The sequence below is a fragment of the Vombatus ursinus genome, unplaced genomic scaffold (genome assembly GCF_900497805.2).
Source record: "Vombatus ursinus unplaced genomic scaffold, bare-nosed wombat genome assembly UNPS02014768.1, whole genome shotgun sequence".
Classification (NCBI taxonomy): Eukaryota; Metazoa; Chordata; class Mammalia; order Diprotodontia; family Vombatidae; genus Vombatus; species Vombatus ursinus.
In genome coordinates, this window is record NW_020954546.1 from 35171703 (window position 1) to 35196397 (window position 24695).

General features: G+C 48.3%; 1 protein-coding gene across 4 annotated transcripts in view; it reads left to right on the forward strand.

Annotated features, from left to right (window-relative positions):
- The window catches only part of LOC114043194 (phosphatidylinositol 4-kinase beta), a 25830-nt gene continuing 1135 nt past the window's right edge, over nucleotides 1-24695 (forward strand). Inside the window, exons 1-11 of one of the 4 annotated variants that reach the window (XM_027862218.1) lie at nucleotides 1-102; nucleotides 7879-8803; nucleotides 13468-13512; nucleotides 15948-16175; nucleotides 17972-18199; nucleotides 19891-20000; nucleotides 20286-20390; nucleotides 20577-20700; nucleotides 21371-21636; nucleotides 23421-23553; nucleotides 23767-23887. In XM_027862218.1, coding sequence (XP_027718019.1) covers nucleotides 7907-8803; nucleotides 13468-13512; nucleotides 15948-16175; nucleotides 17972-18199; nucleotides 19891-20000; nucleotides 20286-20390; nucleotides 20577-20700; nucleotides 21371-21636; nucleotides 23421-23553; nucleotides 23767-23887 — 2257 coding nt within the window. In that variant the 5' untranslated portion in view covers nucleotides 1-102; nucleotides 7879-7906. Of the gene's footprint in view, nucleotides 103-4448; nucleotides 4512-7878; nucleotides 8804-13467; nucleotides 13513-15947; nucleotides 16176-17971; nucleotides 18200-19890; nucleotides 20001-20285; nucleotides 20391-20576; nucleotides 20701-21370; nucleotides 21637-23420; nucleotides 23554-23766; nucleotides 23888-24695 lie in introns of those variants that run through there. The other 3 variants (XM_027862220.1, XM_027862219.1, XM_027862221.1) reach the window with 3 other exon arrangements.

The window sequence follows — 24695 nt, forward strand, 5'->3', positions numbered from 1 at the left end:
GCGGCCGATGGCGTCCGGGAGCGGCTGCTGCTGCTGAGGCGGCGGCGCCGGCGGCCCGACACCGACCCCACACCTCGTCCCCTCCGCGGGGGGTCCCCAGAGGTAAGGTGCCCCTCCCCCCTTCACCTCCTCCAGGGTTCCTCTTTTCCCCTCCTGGCTCCCCCACCCTTCTTCCCCACCCCCGGTCCGACTACAAAACTTGCCCCCCCTGCCCCTGGGAACACCTGCATATCAGGTTCCCTCTCAACTTTTCCCTCAAGATCGGGATCCTCCCACGTACTTTGCCTTCCTCCTCTGCTTAGCTCCTCCCCCTAACTCCAGGGTTTCCCCCAGACCTCTTTCCTCATCTTGAACCCACCCTCACCCGCTTATTTTCTTCCTTGCTGTCTTGGGCCCCTTCCACCCCATGTCCTCCTTCCTTTATGGTCCCGTCCTTCCTTCTCCCTTCCTCTTTACTCTCGATCCTTCCCCACTCTGCTGACCCTTAGTCCTCCCCTCCTCTCAAGATTTATCCACCTGTCACTGGGCTTTCACCCCAGGGTTGTGAGTTGTGGCCTTACATCACTGGATTTTGGTAACTCCCCTCCCCTCCACCCCGTTTATCCTTTTCAAAATACTTTTTAGATTCTCCGTTGGCCAACCCAATCCTTTTGCTCCCACCTTCCCTTCTCTATGGTCCTTGTAACCCCCCCACACACACACACACTGCACTCCCACCCCCAAAGCAGCTTAAAGTTGACATAGCATTGACTCGTGGTAGAGAAAAGAGATCTCACAGTGATGACCTCTTCTCTGCTGAGGAATTCTAGTTTGAATTCCTCTCAGTTTCTCAAGGCCTGAAGGATTGGGTTGGATAGTCCCCCCACCTGAATCCGATTTCAATGTATGTCCTTGATACCCTCTGTCATATTCTCCTCCACCTAACTAATCCCCTCTTGTTTCAAGATCAAAAAAGTCATGAACTATTGGAAATATGCTTCTGATTTTCCTGGGCAGAAGAAAATATGCTTCCCTAAAAGGCTGGGGAATGGTGAGAGCCAAACTAGAGGTGATTTCCAAGTGTCAGCAACAACCTTTGAGCCCAGTCTTGGGTAGATACATTTAGAAAGGCTGAGAAATTCTGGAGAAGTCTCTTTAGGCTTCACTTTGTTGTAGGGCAGCTGGTGGATAGAGCACTAGGCTTGGAATCAAATGTGGCCTCATACACTTACTGAGCTGTGTGACCCTAGGCAAAATCATCTTAAACACTTGCTAGCTATGTGACCCTGAGCAAGTCACTACCTTTCAAGCTTGTTTCTAGTATCAGATGAGATATTTTTAAAGTGCTTAGCACATGGTAGGTGCCTATAAATGTTTATTTGCTTCCACTTCCTTGGTTCAAAGAAACAGACCCTAAATGGATTGACAAGTCAGTATGGATGAGGTTGTGGGAAAATTTGATATGGCCTATTTAATTTTAGGTTTGTTGCTTTAAAGATACTGGAGAAGTATCTTTCTCCGTCCTGATCCAGGACAAAATTGTTTAACTCATCTGTGGCTCAGTAGAAGAATCGTTTTGTTGACTCCATAAGAGTGCAGCATGTGTGAAACGCTGAAAGGTAGCCAGCATAACTAAGGAGCATGGGACAGTGGAGAAAGCCTTGGGGAGGTAAGACTCCTGGGTTCAGTTTGTAACTTCCTTATTTGGACCCCCCAGAGTAATCTTAGGCATATTGGTCTACTTTGTACAAGTCAGCTCTGTAATAGTTTAATAGCAGGGACTGGATGAGAAACGTAATCAGACCTACCTTGTTTGTTTGTAAAACATTTTGGGGACTATAATCTAAAGGCATTTATTGATAGTAGTAATGCTGTATTTCTGAGAATTTGCATTCTTGTCTCTTTCATCTGATATGTCCATGCCCTATAGCCTATCGAATTAACATGGTTAAGAGAAAACTTCCAACTCCACTTCTCATCTACTCCGAGGTGTAATCCATATGCCTGATCCATAAACTTACATTCCAATACAAGTAGGCTGAAGTGGGAAGAGACCCTCAGGTGGAATGGGCTTGAGAGTTTGGCTGCTGCCTTATTGACCACGTAACTCAATCACGGTTATATTAGTGAAGAGACGTTTAGTAGATTAGGTGTTTTCAAGCCCCGATCTGGTTCTGTGATAATTAAAGGACCTCACTTTTCATTTTCCCTCTTGTCCATTTCCCAACTAGGAGACTGATGCTGACCCTTTTCTCAGGAGCATTGATTACTTAGAAGGGTTTAAAACTGACATTGAAGTTCACCTGCACTACCAATTTTGCTCCAACCCTTTTTCCTTTTTTCCCATTTCCCTTTTCCAAGCTAGTTCTTCATAGGAAGAACACTTCAGCTGAGCATAGAAAACTCTTGAGCAGGGAGGAGAACCTCTCTTCTGGTAAGAGATTTGATGGAAACCACAGAAGGGAATGGGAAGTCACCCAGATAACCAAGGGGATTGGATAGAGAGAACTCAATTAAAAAAGAGTAACCAGGCTGCCTTTCCTTACCATGTGTCTTTTCCATTTGGTGCTCCCAGAACTGGCTGAGGCTCCTGCCCAGAATCTGCCAATACTGGCTTCTTGGCCCCATTCTCTCAGATGCAGCTCAAGGAGCTCCCAGCCTGATTCATTATTGATTCAGCCACATTTAGCTCAGTGCCATCCCTCCACTTGATGGTCCTGAGAGAAACCCTGCACAAAGTTCAACATCCTCTTGGGACCATTGCTGTGATTTTTACTTGGTTCTTGATAGGATTTAAGCTTGCTTAACTATGTGGCCCTGGAATCTGAGCTGTAACCCAGGAAAATGAGAGGCCCCAGCTTCCAACTTTAGCAGTAATATCAGAGGGGCAAGATGGGCTGAAACTATCACAGTTAAGGTTGAGGTTAGACATAAGAATGATACTGACCTAGAACTCTTAAGATGTATAAGGCAGTATGTGCACATTATCTCATTTGATTCCCACAACCTTGTGAGGCAGGTGCTGTCATTACCCCCCATTATACGAATGAGGCACCTTGAATGAGGAGGTTAAGGGATTCGCCTAAGGTCCCATCGTAAGTGTCTGAGGCTTCCTGACTGCAGATCCATTTCTCTTCCTCTCTCTCTCTCACTCTCTCTCACTCTCTCATTGTCTCTCTCCCCCCCCCCCCCCATTGCTCACAAATTCAAAGGATCTAGAGACCTAGAGCTAGGAGGGCTCTCAGGATGTCTAGACATGGCCACTGAGGCACAGGAATGGATAGCAGCTTGCCCAAGGTCACACAGGTAAAGTAAAAGAACTGCCACCCCCAGCCTCCACCAGAATTAATTGGCATCAAGAAGATTGTGGTTAGGACGTTCCTTGGACCTGTCAGGAGAAATCAAAGAAGGTTGTAGACTTAGCTTTGAAAATCTCTAAGAGAAACTAGGGATTGTTGACCTGCAGAAAGGAAGGGCATGGAGAGCACACATTGGTTTTATTCAAATATTTGAAAAGAGTTAGGTTTGTTCTCTTTGACCCTAGAAACCAGATTTGAACCCAAGTCTTCTGACTCCAGAGCAAGTGTTTTTTTCTACCATATCATCCTGCCTTCTATTAGTGGAACAAGCATCACTAGTAGTGTCATATCTCTTTCATTGGTGATATTCTGGAAGCAGGACAAAGGAAGTGACCTGTTTTGAGGCAGAGGTCTGGATTTAATGACTTTTTAAAGGTTCCAAAGTGAAAAATGCAGTAACTTTATGAAAGCCTACTGTGTGCAGAACACTGTGCTCCTTGGGGATACAGAAACAAAACAGCTCTGGCCTTTAAGGAGTGAGCGTTCTGCTGGGGATTAGAACATGTTCAGAGTAAGTAAATCAGAATCACCAGGTGCAGGGAGGCTGTCATTGACCCAAAGTAGGCCTTCATCATCTAGTTCATGGGCCCTTTGATTTAGAACTGGAAGTTGTCTTAGAGGCCATTTAAACCAACCCACGTATCGTAGATCAGGAAAGTGGGCCCAGAGAGGAGAGATGACTTGCCCAAGGTCACACAGCTAACAAAGAGCCTCAACAGAACATGCATCCAATTCTAGCACCCTTCCCACTGTCCCACTAAGGAGAGGCATGATGAGGAAATTGGGGGGAAAGACCGGTCTTGGGCTCTGGTAGACCCAGCTTTAGGCACAGACAGACTCTCAGTAAATGCATTAGTAGAGTAGGGTAGGAGGGTAGATGAGAGTAAGAAGACTTCTGGATCCTTGGAGGTGAGGGACAGAGACACCAGGCAAGTGTGAGCAACTTCCTTCTGTTTCACGTGTACACAATCTTCCCTTTGCCCTGTAATAACCCTGGATGCTCAGCCCAGCTCACCAGATGCTGCCCAGACATGAGCTGTGGAACCCACGTTCTGTTGTCAGTACTCCTACCCCTCCACTCTGAAGCCAGTTGCATAGCCAGAGGAGCAAAGGCCTCTCCAGTTTCCTTTTCCATCCAGTTCTCAAGTCATGTCAGGCTCCAATAGGTTTGAGGTAAGGAGCTTCCCCAAGCAGGACAGTCTGAGCTTTAATGGTCAGATAGGAATGGGGATGGTATGACCCTTAAAGCCACAGAAATTACAAACCAAACTGGATTTTCTTCCCTCACTGGTTTTTTTTCTTTTTCTATTTCTTTTTTTTTCCTTTTTCTCTTTCCCTCTGGCAGGGGGGGTGGGGCAAAGAGAGTAGATTCAGGACGTGATGACCTAGTCTTTTCATTTAACTGCCTTGTTGTTGTCTTTTCCCTGTGAAACTGCTCCCTAGACCTCCTAATTTTAAAATTTATCCCTTGAAACCAGTACAGTCCACATTTGGGACTATGTTGGACTTGCAGGACCAGAGAATCCCCTACTCCCCTTACATTCCCCAAAATATGGAAACAATCTAAAAATATTCCCTTCTTTTATCTTTCCCCATCTAATCCCTCCATTGTTCCCAACCTCTCAGCCCCAGCATTAAAACTAGACCCTGACGATCCTTAAGTACCAGAGAAACTAGGAGGGTGGTTTCATACCCACCCCTCCACACCTCTCCCCAGACTCAGTTTAGGAAGTCCTTCTGTGGTTCAGTATATGTCGTAGAGAACCTTTCGGGCCTCATCGGTGAGTAGTCTAGCTCCACACCCCTTGGCAAGCCTCTTCTGGAAGATTTGGAGGGAGAGGCTCCCAGACAGAGACTGGCTATCAGCAAGGAAGACCCTTGGGAACTGGTGAAGGGCTGGCTTGTACTGAGGATAAGGAGAGGCATATGAAGCCCTTATCCTGAAGTTCATACCTTCCCCTCTTCTCACTCTCCAGCTACTAAGAAGGTTACGCTGCCATCTATTTGCTAAGCCTCTGCATGAAATCTGAAGCTTGGTCCAAAAGGAGCTCGCTTTGACTAGAAGTTTTGAGGAGAAGATAGGCTCTGGGGAAGCTTGGGAGGGGATTGAAAGAGTCAATGAGGCAGAAAAAAGTGGGAGAAGGATTATGAGAAAAGCAGTGTCAATAATGGTGCTGAATAAATAACTCTTGGCTGCTCTCTCAGTTCCTTTTCTGACCTTGAATGAATACCATGATGACATAGGAGGCAAGGCAGGTGATCCTAGCTGAACCAGGGTTGCAGTAGAAAGGACTGAGAACCCTTCAGAGGTGTGGGGGGGAAAGATTGAGGTTTTCTTCTCATGCTCATGTTGTATGTGCACGAGTAGAGACAGATCCACACAAGTAGTAGTGCTGGTTATACTGCTCAGAAAGCAAGGCCCCCAGGGGCCCTGCCCAGCTTTGGGAGGGGGCAGAGGAGAACTGCCACCCCTAGCCTTCACCAGAATTAATTGGTATCTGGAAGATTGTGGTTAGGACATTCCTTGGACCTGTCACAAGAAATCAAAGAACACTTGTGGGCTTAGCTTTGGAAATCTCTAAGAGAAACTAGGGGTTTTTAGCCTGCAGAAGGGAAGGAGGGTAGGGCATGGGTTTTATTCGAGGATTTGAAAAAGTTAGATTTGGTCTCTTTAGCCCTAGACATCAAAACGAAAATCACTAAGTGGAAGTTAAAAACTTTCAAAAGTGGAATGGACTGCTTGGTAAGTGGTAGAAGACCACTTGTTGGTTGTTTTGTAGAGAGATTCTTTTTCAGATACAGGCTAGACTAGAGGGCCCTGAGATACCCTGTAATTCTGATTGGTTGAAGAGCTTCACACAGCTTGAGTGATGCCTCAGTAGACACAGAGACGTAGACCAGAAAACCTCAGTCAGGTCGGGTTGTCTGGGGAGTGAGTGTGCATGACTGCTTAGAGAGTCTAAGCTACCTACCCGACCCTCCAAATGTATGTGCCTAAGCCTGGGCTTAAAAGTTGTTGCTAATACTCAGAATTCACCTTCGCTCTGATCCTCCAATGCCCTCTGACTGGCCTGTGTTCTCTTAATGTACTGTAGTCTTATTCAGTTCATGGACTTGTAACCATTGCTGACTACAGCCAGACGCCCAAGCCCTGGTTAATCTAGAATTAACAGTGTGCCTCTCCCACTCCCCAGTGTCTCTACTTGGAGAGAAGTCTGAAAAGAAGCAGTAAATTGAGCTGTCTTTCTTCCTTGGTATTCTTTACTTGAGACTTTTCCCAGAGATCTCTCCAGAAGAAAGGTCTGGATTATGGGGATCTTATTCCTCCTCTCCCCCTCCCCAAGTTCTAGAGCCAAGATTCTTAGCCCTAGTGGTAGTGGTAGATTTTTTGACACCCCAAAATATTACTAGTTATCTTGAAAGAAAGTTCTCAATCCCAAATTCTCATCCGTTTCAATAAAAAATAATATACATGTGCCATCCAGCTCCTTCAGGAGTAGGGGAGGGTGTCTTGAAAGCAAACAAACAACAGGACGGTGGAAAGCCAAAGACTGAGAATCATTATTCTAGTATGGTTTTCTCTTGACCTGGCCTGGCATGGTTTCTGATGGCCATCAGAGAGTTTACAGTCTAAAAGGGCAGGTAAGAATACACATGGAATCAACAGAAATCTATCTGTACCATAATGAGGGATTGTGGGAAGAGTGATAAATGAGGACAGCTTCCTAGAGAAGGTAGAACTACTGTCAGTTCCACAAATCTTTATCAGGCATTTGCTTAAGTTACTATAATGACAAAGTTGAAAATTAACAAGTCTCTACCCTCAAAGAGCTTATAATCAAATCAGGGATGGGGGTGAGGAGGTGAAAATATGTATGGAAATAACTGTAAAACACATCTTAAAATGATTAAGTGCATAGAAGAGGTCGGGTTCAGTGACTTGAGGGTCTTAAAGGAAGAGCTATCATTTCTTTCTTGAGAGAATAAGGAAAGACTTGATGGAGAAAGTGACACGTGAACTAGGTCTTAAAAGAAACGGAATGTCGCAAGTAGGGAGAAATTGGAGGTCAAGGGAATCTGTTACAGGCAAAGAGTATGTGAAAGCATGGTATGTGCCAAGGCTTAGAAATCTGAAGTTTAAAGAACCGCCAAAGGGATGGGGCATGAGAGGGAAAATGGGGAGGACAGGAGAATGAACTTTGGAGAGATAATAAGCAAGGAGAAAGGTGTATGGCTTTAGAGGGGACACAGTCTACTTAGGGAAACGGTGTACGTACACATGTGAAAACATTGTGAATATACTTAGAGAGCAACATATTAGCAAATGCAGATTATGAACCTAGTGCATACTAAGTGCATAAAGACGAGTAAAGTTCTGAGTGTGGGGTGGCCATAATCAGGGAGGTAATGACATCCGAACTAAGTCATGCAGATTCTAGGGAGAACTCCATGTGGTTGGGAGTTGGAAGGCAGTACAAACTTGAAGGTAGAGAAACTAATTGGTTCGTGTTTCTCCTTTTCCTTCCCTCCTTTGCCCCAGCTTGGAAGTGCTGTGTCTGGCTGTGGCCATGGGAGACACGGCAGTGGAGCCAGCCCCTCTGAATGCCTCTTCAGAGCCCGCTCCAGGCCCACCAGGAAGCAGTGGGGGTGCCCTGCTCAGTGTCATCACTGAGGGGGTTGGGGAGCTGGCAGTCATTGACCCAGAGGTGGCCCAAAAGGCTTGCGAGGAGGTGTTGGAGAAAGTAAAACTTTTGCATGGGGGTGCCACTAGCTCCCCAGAGGGGCCCGCCCTCGAGCTTGTCAATGGGGACAGCACAGGCAATGAACTTCACTGCCTGGATGAGCCACGCAACCGCATCCGAGAGGAGGACGAGGTGGGGACCTCCAGTTCAGCTAAGGGTGCGAGGAGGCGGCGGCAGAACAACTCAGCCAAGCAGTCTTGGCTGCTGAGGCTGTTTGAGTCAAAGCTGTTTGACATCTCCATGGCCATCTCGTATCTGTACAACTCCAAGGAGCCCGGGGTCCAGGCTTACATAGGCAATCGGCTCTTCTGTTTCCGCAATGAAGACGTTGACTTCTATCTGCCCCAGCTGCTGAACATGTACATCCACATGGATGAAGACGTGGGGGATGCCATCAAGCCCTACATTGTGCACCGCTGCCGCCAGAGCGTTAATTTTTCCCTCCAGTGCGCCCTACTGCTTGGGGCCTACTCTTCGGACATGCACATCTCCACCCAGCGACACTCCCGTGGGACCAAGCTCCGAAAGCTCATCCTTTCAGATGAGCTGAAACCAGCTCATCGAAAGAGGGAGCTGCCTTCCCTGAGCCCAGCTCCTGACACGGGGTTGTCCCCCTCCAAAAGGACTCACCAGCGTTCCAAATCGGACGCCACCGCCAGCATCAGCCTCTGCAGCAATTTGAAACGCACGGCCAGCAACCCCAAAGTGGAGAACGAGGAGGAGGTAAAATGCAAGGATTGGGTCCGGAACAGTGTTGTGCAGGGCTGCATGGGGATAGGTCTTCTGCCTGGGGGTGTTATTTCCCGTATCCTCTTCCTTCTTCAAATCTTTCATTTCAGTCAGGAGCATGGAATTTTAGGGCTTGAAAGATTAGAAAGTATCTAATCTAGCTCCCTCATTTTATCGATGAAGAAAATGGAAGCTCTTGAGTACCTACTAATTTGCCCAAGGTCACATAGCTGGTTAGTGAGCAAACCAGGTCTCTTGAATCTCAGGCACCTACCCTCTCCACTGTGCTCTCACCCCATTCACTTCTTGCTGGGAAGACCCTGAAGGCCAAGAGTGTGGAGGATAAACTTCTTGTGGCAGGGATTCCACCCCACCCCACTTAAGGTCTCGGTTGTCTGCTTCAAATCCCCAGGGAGTGACAGGGTCTGTTGGGAAAGGAAAAGAACCAAGGATTGTGTATGTCATAGGCAATGTAGAAAGAGGTTTAATAGAGCATCAGCTCATTCTCCTGGCCTTCTGTCATCACAATTGCTCCTTTCCCTCCTTGTAGATTCAAGGGCAAATTTAATTTGTTATTATTTCAGCATTCAATCAGAATGTGCTTACTACCTGTTAGCTCTCAGGTTATAAAGCGAGAATGAAATAGCTGGCTTTTCTGCAATTTCCCTTTCCTTCTGAGAGAAAACAGGATGGGATAAGCAGGCTGGATGGGAGTGGGTCTCAGAAGCTCTCGGTGTAAGATCAGAGACATGACAGCCAGGAGAAGGAGGCTGTGAGAAGACAATATTGGGATAGGTATGTGACCTAAAGATGAGGTGCCTGTATCTGTAATCCACACCTACCTTCCAGTCCCCAGCTGGGTAAATGGCAGGGGAAGCTACCACGGTGGACAGCCAACTGCTGGTGACCTGGTGTCCCAGCCAGACAATGGTGCCTCAGTTCTCCACCACTGACTCACCACTGGCCAGGCTCCCAGACTGGCCTTCAGCCCAGTTTGGGAAGGAAGAGAGAAAAAAGACTAAGGAATTGGCCCTTGTTGGAAGCCCCATGTGGCTGGGGTCTTGGCATCTGCCCACATGGGGAAGTGCCATATCCCATGTTTCTAATACAGTAAGGATCCTTTCAACCTGTCTGTGTTGGGAGGAAGGGGAGCTTCGAAACCTGATTTGGAACCTGCTGTCTCTGGGAATTAGAATTTGTAGGCCAGTTTGTCCCTGATCACGTGATCAGGTTGTTGACCTGGAGTGAGGTAGAGTGAATTCATGTGCTCTAGTCCAGAATCATGTCCCAGAGACTCCCTCCTGGGATTGTCACCTGTCCTTCCTAGCCATGGGAGTGGCCTTTGGACAGAAGCTGCCCCCAGTATCTACATCCCTGTGACCACTCTCTCCTAAGATGAAACTGCTTCCTTCCTCGTTGGATGCTGAGCTAGGGGGCATCTGTTACAAGGCATGGGGATGGTCTCTGCAATCAAGGAACTGCTGCGTTCTAATAGGTAGAGACCATACAAAATGGAGTGCGGTAGTTAGGAAAGGGCTTTTTTTTTCCTCTGGAGAGTCACAAGTATGGTGGGCAGAACCATATGGAAATTGGCTGCTAGTCTCTTTCCAAAAGCAGCTGTAGTATTGACTTGATCAGGTGGCCATGGTTGTAGACCTGAGAAGAACCAGCTAGATTTCAGGTCCTTTGACCCCAGAGAGTTCAAAACCAGATATAGATTTTAGGACTCTCCATGTTCTTAGGTGATCTTCCCCAAAACCATGTACAGACCCCATGGGGCCACTTTATAGGCCTGGACTTAGTTGTGTAGCTCCTGTCTTGACCTTGGTGCTTTCCTTAGGCGGTGGCTATAGGTGGTGCCCTTTTCCTTGCTGGTTCTGTCCAGATCAGAGTTGTGGGCATCTTGTGGAAGTGTCGGTCCTTGTGGGGAGTTGGGCCAGGCCTTACAGGTAACTCATTTTCCTGATTTGACTCTCTATATCAAAGATCACTATATCTTGGGAGAAGGAGGGGGACACCAGATCTCCAAACCCTCACTGGTTATCGAATACTAGAAGGATTAGACATCTGATTCCTTCCCTGAGGGAAATGTGAGCCAGGGAGTAAAAGAGAGAGAACCCTGATCTCTACTGCTGCAGAAGGTCTCTTTATCTCGAGGGTCACTTTGGAGTCTTTAGTACCTGAATTCTGTTCCCTCAGCACTCACTTGTAGGTGCATTTGGGGAACGTAGAGTGTTTCAAGATCTGAAGGAAATAAACAGTGGTTCTCCTTCTCCTCTTCCTATTTTAAAGTAAGTGGGAAAGGGACGCAGCCCCAGCCCAACTCTCCTTTGTCCCTCCTTTCCTTTATCATTTATTGATTCATTCCCTATTCAGCAAACATTTGTCAGGCACCTACTATACACAGCACTGTGCCAGCGGGGAGAATATGTAAGACTAAGAGGAGGTGGTTATTGTTTATTCATTCATTCCAGTCACCTCCGACTCTTTGTGACCCTGTTTGGGGTTTTCTTGGCAAAGATGCTGGAGAAGTTTGCCATTTCCTTCTCCAGCTAATTTTACAGATGAGGAAACTGAGGCAAACAGGGTTAAATGACTTGCTCAGGGTTACACAACTAATATGTGGCTGAGGCTGAATTTGAACTCAGGTCTTCCTGACTCAAGGCCCAGTGCTCTATCCACTTTGTCACCTAGCTGCTGCTTGCCCAAGGAGCTTATGGTTTAGTATGCAAAGCCCCATTGTCTGGGGTAGTGGTTACCCAAGGACTACTTCTCTGCCTTCTGTTTATCCAAATTTTGCTGACTCAGTTGTAACCAGATATCCTTCCCCTTATCTTCACTATCCATCTCTTAATTCGAATGGGGATTATGTAAGGTGGAGTAGTGGAACAGAGAGAGACTCGGAACTAGGCTTACCTTCATCTCCTTCCCACAGACAAAGACAGATCAGAGAAAACGAGCTAAGTAACTTTGCTCAGCTGCTAACCACCAGGCAATTTTCTTTCCCATTTCTAACTAGATTGATTCCCCTACCACCACAGTAGCAACATTTTTGGTGGATCTGTCTTGCTTTCTTGGGACTACCTCAACCTTTGTACAGAGAAATCTGTTCCTTGTCATACTGGGAGCCCCAGCCAGCCTGCCAGCATGATATTGTTCTGATGTCAGCCTCTTGGCCCAGCCCTGCTCCCTGGAGCTGACTCAGTGTGAGTAACAAAGGCCCAGAGAGTAGAGGAGTCACGATAACCAGGTGGAACAACCTTCCCCACAGGGTGTCCCTGAAACAGAGTAGGAATGGGGGAGACAAGGCGGATGGGAGATGCGAAGGCAGGCCATTCCCAGCCAGGTTTGTGGTACAAGTCATTCTGTCTGAGAAAAGGAGGCCTCACAGGCCTGGCCTTGGTAGTCTCACTGCCTCCCCAGCCCCTTCCCTCAGCCTGGAAAATGTTTGTGGAAAGGTGAGGTTTCTAAGGGTGACTTCCCTATGCCCTCCTTTGTTCCCACTTTCCCTCAATGTCCCCCTGACTTCCCCAGCCTCCTATCTTCTTCACCACTCCTCAGGTTCTCCGAGGAAAGAGGCAAGAGTTGGGACAGTCTTCACGTTAGAATGGGGCAGTTAAATACTCAAGTAGAATTCATTGGGTTAAATATTCAAGTAGAAATTAAGACTTCTAAGTGACTACTCCTTAGTCTTTGCAGAGGAGGGAAGAAGCAGGACTCTGTCCCCAGAGCCCAGGCAGTCGGCTGCACCTTTGCCTCTTCCCTCTTTCCACAGCTGTGGAAGACCTCTCATGTGGGCCACAAGATGGGCGCTGTTTTGAGGGCCACTACAGCTTTGTGAAAAGTAGCGCCCCCTCCCTGAGCCTAGTTCTGACTGAGCCATAAAGGGACCTCCTTAGAGCCCCCCAGAACTGGGAAAGGTATAGACTCTCTCAGACTTAGTTTCAAGTTGCATCTTGCAGCTAGGAGCAAAATTTAGGCAACAGATGTGTATCTACTCAGTGCAAGGGGTAATAACTAGGACTTAGTGCTAAGCAGAATGGAGAGGACATGATGGTTTGGGGGCCTTGTTTGTCCTCCAGTGTGGTGTGGAACTTGTGATATGGAATTAGAGGCTTCTGATTCATCCATCAGCTTTTAAACTCAGCTCTTTTTCTTCACTGTATCCCCCAAGACTGGTGGAACTGGAGATCCCTAATTTAAGGACCATATGTCTTGTAAAACTTGACCTGAATTAGGAGCTGGCACTTTGGAAACCACTAAGTCTTGGGGCCTTGACTGAGAGTGTTAGACTGAGGAAAGCTGCCCCCTTCTGGGACTCAGATCTGAATTTTTCCTTTGAAATAAGGGCTGAATAAATGAGAGTAAAAGGAAAAAAAAAACCGGAACAGCAGAGAGACATACTGCCCTCCCACAAACCATGTTGGTCCTTTGTCCCTCCCACTCACTCTTCTAGGATCTGAACCTGCCTCGTCATTTCCGAATAATGATAGTGTTAGGGTCAAACTCCATAATCAGGTTTAATTATTTAAAGAAAAATATAATAGAGATGTGAAAGAGAAGTGGTTGTAATTAAAATAGGAGCTAAATTCTTTGCCTTTTTCTCTCTCCCTTCCCCCTCCCCCTCTCTCCCCTTGCCCTCCCGGCCCCTTTCCCAGGAACTCTCCTCCAGTACCGAGAGTGTTGATAAATCATTCAGTTCCGTAAGTGGGGCCAGGCTGGGGCTGGGTGGCTTACTCCCCATGTCCGCCCATGGCAGCATTTCCTCTCCGTCCCCAGATCTCTTTTTAGTACTTTCACCTTTGCCCAAATGCCAAGGCCAGCTTTTAAAGGCATCCAGGGGTTCCCGCCCCTCACTGGCCCTCCTGACAGAGAGGATCTACCTTTCACCATGCTGCCATTTGTCCTGAGCCCTAGCTGAATTAGGTCCAGTTCTTTTTTTTCTCCCAGAGGTCAGTGAGAGCAGGGGAACTGTCCTTTTTACCCATCCCAGGTCTCTGAAACAAGCACCCAAGAGGTATTGGTGAGAACTGGGCATTGGAGCTAGCTCCAGGAGTAGAAATGTGTACCCGGAAAAGGACTTTTCTTCCCCACCCCCACCTCCCATCTTATCTCCTCCTTGTCACCTGGGGCCCACCAGTGAGCACCCAGGACATAGGAGGACTTGGCTTGAAAAGAAATGTTTGCTTACCTACAGACTGTTTCTCAGCTGCAGCCTCATTTCTTCTAGACCCAAGTACCCCTGTTTTCCCAGTTTATTAGTAAGAATATTTCTCAATCTTCATCTTCCTTGCCTCATCTGTCTTGCCACAAGTCCCTTTGGTTGAAGCTCCAGTGCATTCCCTACCCCAAGAGGTGTACAGGATCAAAGACCCTGCCTCTGGCCAGAGACGTGAGAGGAAATGCTGGGCCCTCAGGGCGGGGGAGGATTGGGATGTTTGGTTTTTTTTTTTTTTTTTTTTTTTTTTGCATTTTGATTTTTTACTTGACTCCCCAATCAGTTTTCTGTGTTCTATGCCGTTGCTTTCTCAATCATGATTCCTGTCTCCCCTATGAGGTGACATACACCACCTAATCAGCTAGTTTGGGTGATTCTCCTGATTTGAGGATCAGGAAGAGTCCCACCCTCTTTCCTGAGATGACTGCTATGAACACAAAGTCCAAGGTAGGGCTAGGCTTTCCACTTGAGTGACCACATCAGAGGGGTCAGAGTCAGGGGGAATTTCTACATTCATTCTTCCTTTCGTCCTGCTTCCCTCGTTGGACATTTGAGGGTGGCTCTGAGAACTAGAAGTCCCCCGCCCCAATCTGTTTTATTCCTCATGTTCAACATTCTGAATTCATGAAAAGAACTGTTTAGTTCTTGACTGGGATTCCTGAGAATTCCTTCTATATCTCTTAGTCTTGTTGGATATGTAGAGGCAGGGCCTGTACCATGTGGCTTTCCCAAAAAGATGAGTCTTGTAGTATAAAGTTTGAAATTCTCATTTAGGGAAAATAATCATGAGAAAAAAAATCCTGGTGAGTGAAATGTTATTCATGTGAAGGAGCAGCCTATTGATAGTGAATGAAATCAGTCAATAAACATTTATTAAATGTCTGCTTGTGCCAAGCACTGAGCACATAGGATAGGAATCTGAGCTGGTGGTCTTGATAAAACTCTTCCCCCGGTGGTGGGGGCCGAGGCTAAAGAAGACCCTTTTCACTGTCTAGCCTCGTCCATCTCTTCCCGCCCAGACTACCCCTGTCTCTTTGAGGAGATGGCTAGAGTATCCCACACCAGGGTATGAAAAGCCTCTTAAATAGCGAATGAGCCATTTCTGGACATGGGCAGAACTGGCCGACTTGAGACTATGCTGTTCATACTGCTGGATCAGAGCTGGAGAGGGGAGGGCATCTCAGAAAACATGGGGTCTCCCTTGAGGATTGAGAGTGAGGCAACACTTCAGCCCTTTGGTCAGGGGCCGAGAGAGGCTGCCCGTCTCCTCGCCCTTTCTTGGTCCTCCCTTTAGCTGCTGTTGCTTTTCCCCATTGATTTTTCACCCATCATACAAATTTTGCTCCCTCCCACCCCTGCATGTTCATTGCTTGCATGTGGAGTGATGGGAGGGAGAAGGGGAAAGGTAGAGTGACATTTGCAAGAACTTGGGGTGGGATTTGGGGGAGTGACCATTTTTACTGAGGAAAATCAACCAAAATCTCCTTGTCCCAATCCCCAAAGGAGCTGGTAGGTGCCAGCCACCTCCACAGATATTTGAGAGAGTCAGGTAGCCCAGTAAGTCAGAATGAGGAGATGTTCTTAGTAAGAAAGAGACACTTCTCACTAAAGGATGTTCTGGAAAACCTCAGACACTTCTCACCATACCCTCTCTTTGTACACTGCATCCTGGGGATATCTCCTAAGGACTCTTGAAACAGGGAGGGGCCTGACATTCCCTCTGGCCTCTCAGAACTTCCACAGGGATCACTGGGGTGATGGGAAGGGTGTTGCCATCGGGCCAAAAACCATACCCCAAACCCTGCTGCTCCCTGGACACCAGGAAACTTTGGCCTGCGTCAATCAAAAGGGTCTTTGATGTGTAGGGCATGTCTGGCAGCTCTATAACTCCCTCCTATCTCTTACCCTGATACTTCATAGCCGGTCAGACTGGCTCCTGAGCGAGAATTCATCAAATCTCTGATGGCAATTGGCAAGCGACTGGCAACGCTGCCCACCAAGGAGCAGAAGACCCAGAGGCTGATCTCTGAGCTGTCCCTACTCAACCACAAGCTCCCTGCCCGAGTCTGGCTGCCGACTGCTGGTTTCGACCACCATGTGGTTCGGGTACCCCACACCCAGGCAGTTGTCCTCAACTCTAAGGATAAGGTAGGTAAGCTCCCACTTGTCCCCCAACGCCCAGAAGCTGACCTCACTTTCATTTATTCAACAAACATCCAGAACATGGTTGCTAGTTACATGCAGAGCTTAGATAAAACCTAGGGCCCTCCCTCCTAGAGCTTATCCTTTCTCCTGTGTTTGTGTTTGTGAGAACTTCAGTCTTCCACTTGGGTTTAGTATGGAAAAGCTTACAGAGGCAGGCTTGGATTTGGGCAAAGAGAAGAGATTAAAAGTCTAGGGGACAGGGGAGCAGGGGACACGGTAGAAGGAGAATCACAGTAAGAACTGCTGCATCGTCACATCCGGCCATTTACTAATATTCTTACTGACATAGCACCTTAAATTTGCATAGTTTTTTGTGCTTCTTCAACATAGTTCGCATGCATTTTCCTACTTGAACCTCAGTAAGTTTGGAAGGTAGGGAGGACAGGTAGTTTCAGTCTCAGTTTAGCAAGAGCTAAATGGAGGCTGGGGAAAGTTGAAGTGATTTGTCCAAGCTCACATAGCAAATTACTGGCAAAGTTGTTGGCAAGACCTGGGCTCTCCAGGCTCAGCCATGTGCTCTTTCTGCTACTCCACATAGATCAAGGCTGGGGAACATGCAGCCTCAAGGCCACATGTGGCCCTCTAAGTCCTCAAGTGTGGCCCTTTGACGGAATCTGAACCTCGAGGCCGCAGGTTCCCTCACCCCGACATAGATTCTATTTCTTGATAGGGCACCAGATGGAGCATGCTGTGTCCTCTGACTGAGCTCAGAAGGCTAGGGGTGTCACCAGAATAGCACCGTTTGCTTCGTAGCCCATTGTGGCTACCACCCAACAATTTTTCTAAGCCTTTTGGGAGGCAATTTCATTTCTTAACCAGTATCACTTTTCAGCGTAATGAGTTCTATAAATTTAATATCTGTTCTATAAAGTATGGAACAGATGTTCTACCATTTGTTCCTTTTAACAAATGTTCCTTTTTAATTTTCGCTCAATTCACCTTGCTCCTCCCAGCTTTCACGTTTACAGACTTAAGGAGTTCTAATCTTTTTAGTATTTCCTCATACAACAGCCTCTTACCCCTGTCTCTTGCATCATTTTATTGCCCTTCCCCAACCTTTATCCACCTCAGTCACTCCTTTCCTGAGGTTCAGGGATCAGAATTACTTAATAGGATTCCAAGGGAGTTTGTTGGTTTTGTTTCTCACATCCTTATTGACAAATGCTGTTTTGTTGGCATTGGAGGGTGCCGCTGCACACCAGGGCAATGTCTTCAGGGATGTTTGTCCAGCTCATCGTCCAGAAGTTCAGTTTGAATGAATTTTCCTTAAATCCACCATCTGGTTCCTACAGCCACTTCTCTGCCCTCTCACACAGCCACAAGAGCTCTTCCTGAAGGCCATCCCCTCTGGCTTGCCTTTTTGTGAACTTAGAGAATTTCGTGTCATTGGAAAACTTGAAATTTCACTGTTTATTCCTTTTTCCAGATCATAGGATTTAGAGCTGGATGGGATCTTCAGTCATCTAGTCCAGCTTCCTCATTTTACAGATGAGGATGAGGCCCACAAGAGCCAAGTGATTTACTGAAAGTCACAGGTCTAAGTAGCAGAGCCAGGTTTTGAGCCCAGGTCTTCTGACACCAAATCCAATACGCTTTCCACGCCACCGTGCTGCCTCTCCATCAATCTCCAGTATTGAGAGTGGCAGGGAGATGACTGTCACAGTCACTGGGGAAGAATGTCAGATGGGGAGTAGAGAGCAGGGGAGCAGGTAGTTTACACCATCATTCTCTTCCTCCAGGCGCCCTATCTTATTTATGTGGAAGTCCTTGAGTGTGAAAACTTTGACACCACCAGCGTTCCAACGAGGATCCCCGAGAACCGGATCCGCAGTACTCGGTCTGTGGAAAACCTTCCTGAATGTGGCATCACCCACGAGCAGCGGGCAGGCAGCTTCAGCACTGTCCCCAATTACGACAACGATGACGAAGCCTGGTCTGTGGACGACATAGGAGAGCTGCAGGTAGAGGTGAGGGATCCTGGGGGCTCCATGTCCTCAAGTAGCACATGTGTTATCTGGTATGTGTCCAGCTGTGGGCTAGTGGTGGGAGGGAAATAGGTATTCTGAGAAGGACAAGAAGGCAGCCATGGAAACATGGATTTAGAAAGCAGAACCAAGTGATCTGAGGATGCCCAGGGGTCAGGGAAGGCTGGGAATCAGTCCAGTTCCAGGTGGCAGACTTTGTTGAAGCAGCTTCAGAGCTCAGGACACAGTGTTGGACAAGGTATACCATTGAGACAAGATGCAGTCCCTGCCTGCATAGACCTCACGGATGGGGGGGTACATAAAATTAGAGTGTAAAATGACATGTTAGAGGGCTGCAAAGAGAATTCTGTGGAAAGTCAAAGGGAAGAGATGCCATGATCAACTCCCTGGTGTTCGGGGAAGACTTTCTGCAGAAGGTGGCAGCATTTGAGTTGGACTTTAAAGTGTATTGTAGGCCAAGGGAACAGTATGAGCAGAAGGTCACAAAAGTCACAAAGCATCAAAGTACAGGATGTGGTTGTGGAAAGTGAGCAGTCCTGATTGCCTAAGGGGTGCTAAAGGAGGTCAGGCTGCACAGGGGGAACAGCGCCATGATTGCCAGGCCAAAAGAGTCTGAACTGGACTCAGTAAACAGGATGGTTTTGTGCAAAGGAGTAAATGGTGTATGGCCAGATAGATGTATCAAGGAGTCTATCTGGAAGCAGGGTGGAGGACGGATTAGAGAGAGGGAAAGCGAGTCTTGGCGGTAATCCAGAGGGGCAGTCATGAAGGCCTATACACCAAGGCCAGGGTTGGTGCAGAGCAGGCAGCCTCCAAGGCCACAATCCCTGCTCTGTAGTGTGAAACGTTTGGTTGAGCATCTTCCACGTCTGTACTGAACACTGGGCTAGGCACTGTGGGAGATAAAAACACAAGACCCAGCCCCTGCCCTCGAGAAGCTGATGATCCCATGAGGAGACACACCCAGCCACCTGAACGTTAATTGGCAACCCAGTAAGGCAGCATTAATTCCCACTGATGAACAAGAAATGATGTCAGAATGAGGAAGAGGTGAAACTTGAACTTGGGCTGTGGGCAGTGTTGGTGACATTCCAAAAGAGGAGAAGGCATTGCAAGTAAGAGGAACTGCAGGAGACAAAGGGAGGGAGGTCAGGAGGTGTAGCAGGTTCCAGGGACCATGAGTGAAACAAGGCTGGCTAGAGCAGACGTGTCGCTGGCCTAAGAGAGCAAGGGAAGAGCTGACTGATAAGGAAGTCAGCTGGGTCCAGCTTGTGGAAGACCTTGAATGCCAGACTTAAAGAAGAAAGTAGAGGCACAAGAAAGTCAGTTATCACTGCATTCAACTTTCACATCCAGGCTGTTAAGAGTAAGATTCTGGGCACTGGGGAAATTCAGAGGGAAGATGTGGGATCCCTGGCCTCAGGAATCTCCCAGCCTTATATGAAGAAAAAATGCCATTGTTGAGTCCCTTAGGTCCCTGCTGTGGTTTAGACCCCACTGCCAAAGAAACGAGGAGGGGACGATCACAGTGGGATTGATGTGGGAATCTGGAGCAGGGTCCGGAAGGGCCTCACAGGTCACCTGCCCAGAGGTCAGGGTGAGAGAGAAGGGAAAGAAGAGTAGGGGCAGGGAGTCTTCTGCTCACTATGGCTGCCTGTCGCTGCTCCCCCCAGCTCCCCGAAGTACATGCTAACAGCTGTGACAACATCTCCCAGTTCTCTGTGGATAGTATCACCAGCCAAGAGAGCAAGGAACCCGTGTTCATTGCGGCAGGAGATATCCGGTATGACCATCCCAAGAGCTCTGCCCTTTCTCCCTTGACCTCTCCTGCCTTTAGAGCTGACCTGCCTGTCTAGGGGCCACTCTCTCTGGCCATTGACCACTTTCACTCCATTCTCTCACTCATTGCCTGTGTCAGCACCAGTCTCTAATCATGTCCTCGTCCTAAATTTTGTGCTGTCCTGGTTTTTTGGATTTTTGGGCGGGGCTGGCCCAGGAGTGGGCTGGGGTCCCTCCCATAGAGGTCAGCTCCTTACACGTGGTGAGTGATGGGTTTCTCTCCTGCCAGACGGCGCCTCTCAGAGCAGCTAGCCCACACCCCTACTGCCTTTAAACGGGACCCAGAAGACCCATCAGCAGTTGCCCTCAAAGAGCCCTGGCAGGAGAAAGTCAGGTGAGTGAATGCTGTTCCCTCTGATGTCCCACCAACATTCCTGTTGTACAGAGGTACAAACCAAGCTGACAGGGGACCCAGCAGCCCCACCTGCATCCCACCACGGAGTTGCGTAGTGGGTTTAAGTGGAAGGTTGGATGTGCAGATCTCCTGGTCATCCTCTCTTCTTCCTTCCTTCCCCCACAGGCGGATCCGAGAGGGCTCCCCTTATGGCCACCTCCCCAACTGGCGGCTCCTCTCCGTCATCGTCAAGTGTGGGGATGACCTGCGACAGGAGCTCTTAGCCTTCCAGGTGTTGAAACAACTGCAGGTAAGGGGAGGTGAGGAAAAAATGCCGGCTTTGGGATGAATCTGGGCCAGGCTGCTCCACTGAGGGTAGTTGCACTTGAAGGGGACTATGGGGACCTCTCCTGGTTACTTATGGCACTGCATCTGTGTGGTCTTTTGGCTCCTGGTTGAAAGGGAAGATGAGTTGTAACTGGCTGGGGTTTAAGACCTTGCCATACTCTCTTCTTTCTCATTCCTTAAAATTACATTATACTGCCACTTACTAGCTGTGTGACCCTGGGCAAGTCACTTAACCCCAACTGCCTAAAAAAAAAAAAAAAAAGACGTTACTGCCATTACTCGCTTCTACACCAAGAGCTTTGGGGGGTCCTCACTCTTCATATAGGACTCCCTGCCTTTGTACCTGAGCAACATCTTTCTCCATTCCTGTGTCTCTCCTTCCCAGTATGCTGCTGTATTAGTGTTTACATCCTTCTCCCATTCTTTTTCCTAGACCTCCCTACCATGCATTTTAGTACCCAGCAAGATCTTTAGATTTTGTTTATAATGTTCCAAGACAACCTTGGTTAGGGCAATGGGCAGAGAAAAGGCTAAGGAGGGATGCAGGTCTCTTCTCCCTCTGGCCCAGTTACCATCTCTTTCCAACTAGGGAGATGAGGGTAATCTTCCTGTGTCCTTGTCTCTCCCCTCAGTCCATTTGGGAGCAAGAACGGGTGCCTCTTTGGATCAAGCCCTACAAGATTCTTGTGATTTCTGCGGACAGCGGCATGATAGAGCCTGTGGTCAATGCTGTGTCCATCCATCAGGTGAAGAAGCAGTCACAGCTCTCCCTGCTCGATTACTTCTTGCAGGAGCATGGCAGCTATACCACCGAGGCATTCCTCAGCGCCCAGCGCAATTTTGTACAAAGCTGTGCTGGCTATTGTCTTGTCTGCTACCTGCTTCAGGTCAAAGACAGGTGGGTGACTGACTCCCCAGGTCCTCATCTTGCCTGGCCTCCAGGCCCCAGCCCCGGCCCCTCGCATATACATATGTCCCCCAGCCCTGACCTGGACATCACCCCATCTGTGCTTGTGATCCCACATCCAAGATGCATCTGCATTCTTGATGGTTGTGCTCGGTGTTGAGTAAGTAGGACCCTTGTCTTAACATAGAGTCTGAAACTGTTTGTCGGTGGTTTGGGAAAAGAAAACAGAGCCTGGCTTCCCAGATCTCTGGAAGACGCTGAAGTGGAGAGGTGCGCTCCACAAAAACTTAATTTTCAAAGCAGCAAAGCCGTGCAAACAGCATTGGGGGGTGGGGGGGTGTGTGTGTAGGGGGGACTGTTTTTGCTAGAAATCCTTTTTTAAGACCAAGGATAGGATTTTGAATCCAATTTCCTGAAGCACAACCACAATAAGTCCAGGCAAACGTGACGGCTGCAAAGGGGTGGCTGTCTGCCCTTCTGGTTCCGAGAATGAGGGAGGTTCCATTATTGAATAAGACAATCTTAACAGCAGCCAATAGTCTGTTGAACCTTTTTTTTAAAAAATGATCTATGGTAGAAGAGGTGAGTTGGAGTCAATTTATAGAACCAGACATAGGAAAGAACAGAAAAGCTGTATTATAAGCTATATAATAGATAGATAGATAGATAGATATAATAAAAGCTGTAAAACAGAAAAGTATTATCAAGGTACCAACCTGTAATGGTTTAATGTGCATGGAACTAAATCAGAATGAGATTCTCCGCACAAAACTCACATCTTTTCCTAATTCTAGCTCTGCTTCCTGTAGTGCTCTGGTGATTGGTTGGAAGAGAGAGAAAGGAGAACAGTTTCTCCTCTGGCTGGCACCCCCCACCCCCCAGCCTTCTTGAATAAGAGCACTTTACTTAACAAAGATCCTGCCTTGGCCGCCTTGGCTAGGCAGTGTTATGCTGAATAGGTCCTGGGCGCCCCACCTTCAGGAGGCTTTGGCTCCTTTGCAGGCCATTCATTTGGAAGTCATTAAGACCTGGAATTTCTCTCTAATTCATGCTGCAGCCGCTGCCACCTCCCCCCACCCCCACCCCACTGAGTAATGTGACTTCTAGGTGTAAGGTATTCCACATTAATTCATTTTCTCTTTGCAGTTTGTTTCATTATTTTTTAAAAACTGAATGTAAACACTTCTCTCTGTTCTCAATGTTCCTGCTTCTGGTAGCCCCTCACCCAGTTTGCTACTGTTTATTTGCTATGGACTGGTAAACCCAACCAGGAAATTCATTAGAAAGTATGGATTAGGGGCAGCAGATAGAGCACCAGCCCAGGAGTCAGGAGAACCTGAGTTCAAATCTGACCTCAGACACATGATACTCACTAGCTGTGTGACCCTGATTGCCTCGCCAAAAAAAAAGTATGGATTAAGCAAAAAATTGTTCACAGAGACTTTGACTGACCTCCCTGTGGTCTTTGTGTCAGTTAACTTTGAGGTTCAGACTGTTCTGACTTATCGGCTATGTTCCAGATGGTTATTGCTAAATAAGGGAGGTGTTAGTTGAGTTTTCTCATTCTTATTAATAGCAATTTTGGATGCTGCAGCCTCTGCTGGCAGTTTTGTTCCCGTTGAACGGTCTCTGCTGGTTGTCTGAGAGCCCGGCAGACAGATGAAGACAGCTAGGAGTTGGCTCTGCAGAACACTTTTTGACCAACACATTGTAATCTTGGGGGTGGAGGCCATACTGACCATTCGCCTAACGGCCCATCTTTATCCCCTCATCAGGCACAACGGGAATATCCTTCTAGATGCCGACGGGCACATCATCCACATTGACTTTGGCTTCATCCTGTCCAGCTCCCCTCGAAACCTGGGCTTTGAGACTTCCGCGTTTAAGTTGACCACAGAGTTTGTGGATGTGAGTGATAAAGCCGTCTCCATCAAGCTCCCTGCCAGGGGAGGGTGAACTTGGCTGTTCTGTAAAGTGGCATGAGGTAGCCATGCTAACAAGGGGGCTGGAGGGTCCTCACCAGAAGTGAGGCTGAGGGCTCTGGCCTGGGGAGGGGAGGATACATGGAGAGTGACTGAGGAAGGTCAGAGCTGCCCTTCCCACTTACCTTCCATTCTCCAGGTGATGGGAGGGTTGGACGGTGACATGTTTAACTACTACAAGATGCTGATGCTGCAGGGGCTCATCGCTGCCCGAAAACACATGGACAAGGTGGTGCAGATCGTGGAGATCATGCAGCAAGGTCGGGGCCCTTGGGCCAAGGGACTGGAGCAGGGTGGGCCCTGCCCTGCTGTGTGCTGGAGCCTGAATTACCCCCACCAGCCATTACCACTTCCACCCTTCTCCCCACCCTTGGGCAGCCCTGGGTCTCCCAGGCTCCCCCTCTTCCTGGAGCCTTTCATTCCTCGTGCTTGGCAGCCCACTGCTTCTCCCCCAGTCATAGTCTCTGCCCCACCTTCCTTGAAAGTCAGCCATCCCATTTTATTTCACCTTCCCCAGTCCCACTCACCAGGCACCCTGGCTGAGTTAGGCCTTCCCCCTTCACTCTTTTCCTCTTTCCCATCTTTAACCTGGGCTTTCATTCTCTGCCTGAACCTGCCTTTCCAAGTCCTTCCCCCCATTTGCTCACATCTTCCCTATCAATATTCAATTGGGCCACCCCTGGCCCCACCCCACAGGTTGCCGACGTTGCTCAGGAGAATCCCCGCCCAGCCCCGTAATGACGGTGGCCCAGGTCATCTGTGAGTGTCACGTAGCATAGGCAGAGACTGCAGCCAGATAAGTGCCCAGATCAGTGCTTGTGCCCCAGCATTCCTTGCCTGGCTCCTGTTACAGCCCCAGGACCCTTCTCTGTCTCTCCCTCTCCCATCCCCCACCCCGGCCCCACCCCTGCGCAGAGTGAGGATGCCTGGGGCAGGTCTTCCCCAGCTCTTCCCTTCTCCCCCTCTGCCCAGCAGAACTGCACTGGAACCACGTCAGGGCTGTGTTAGGGCTGACAACCGAACAGAATTGGGGAGGGGGTGCTGACGGCTCAGGAGCCGCTGTGCCTG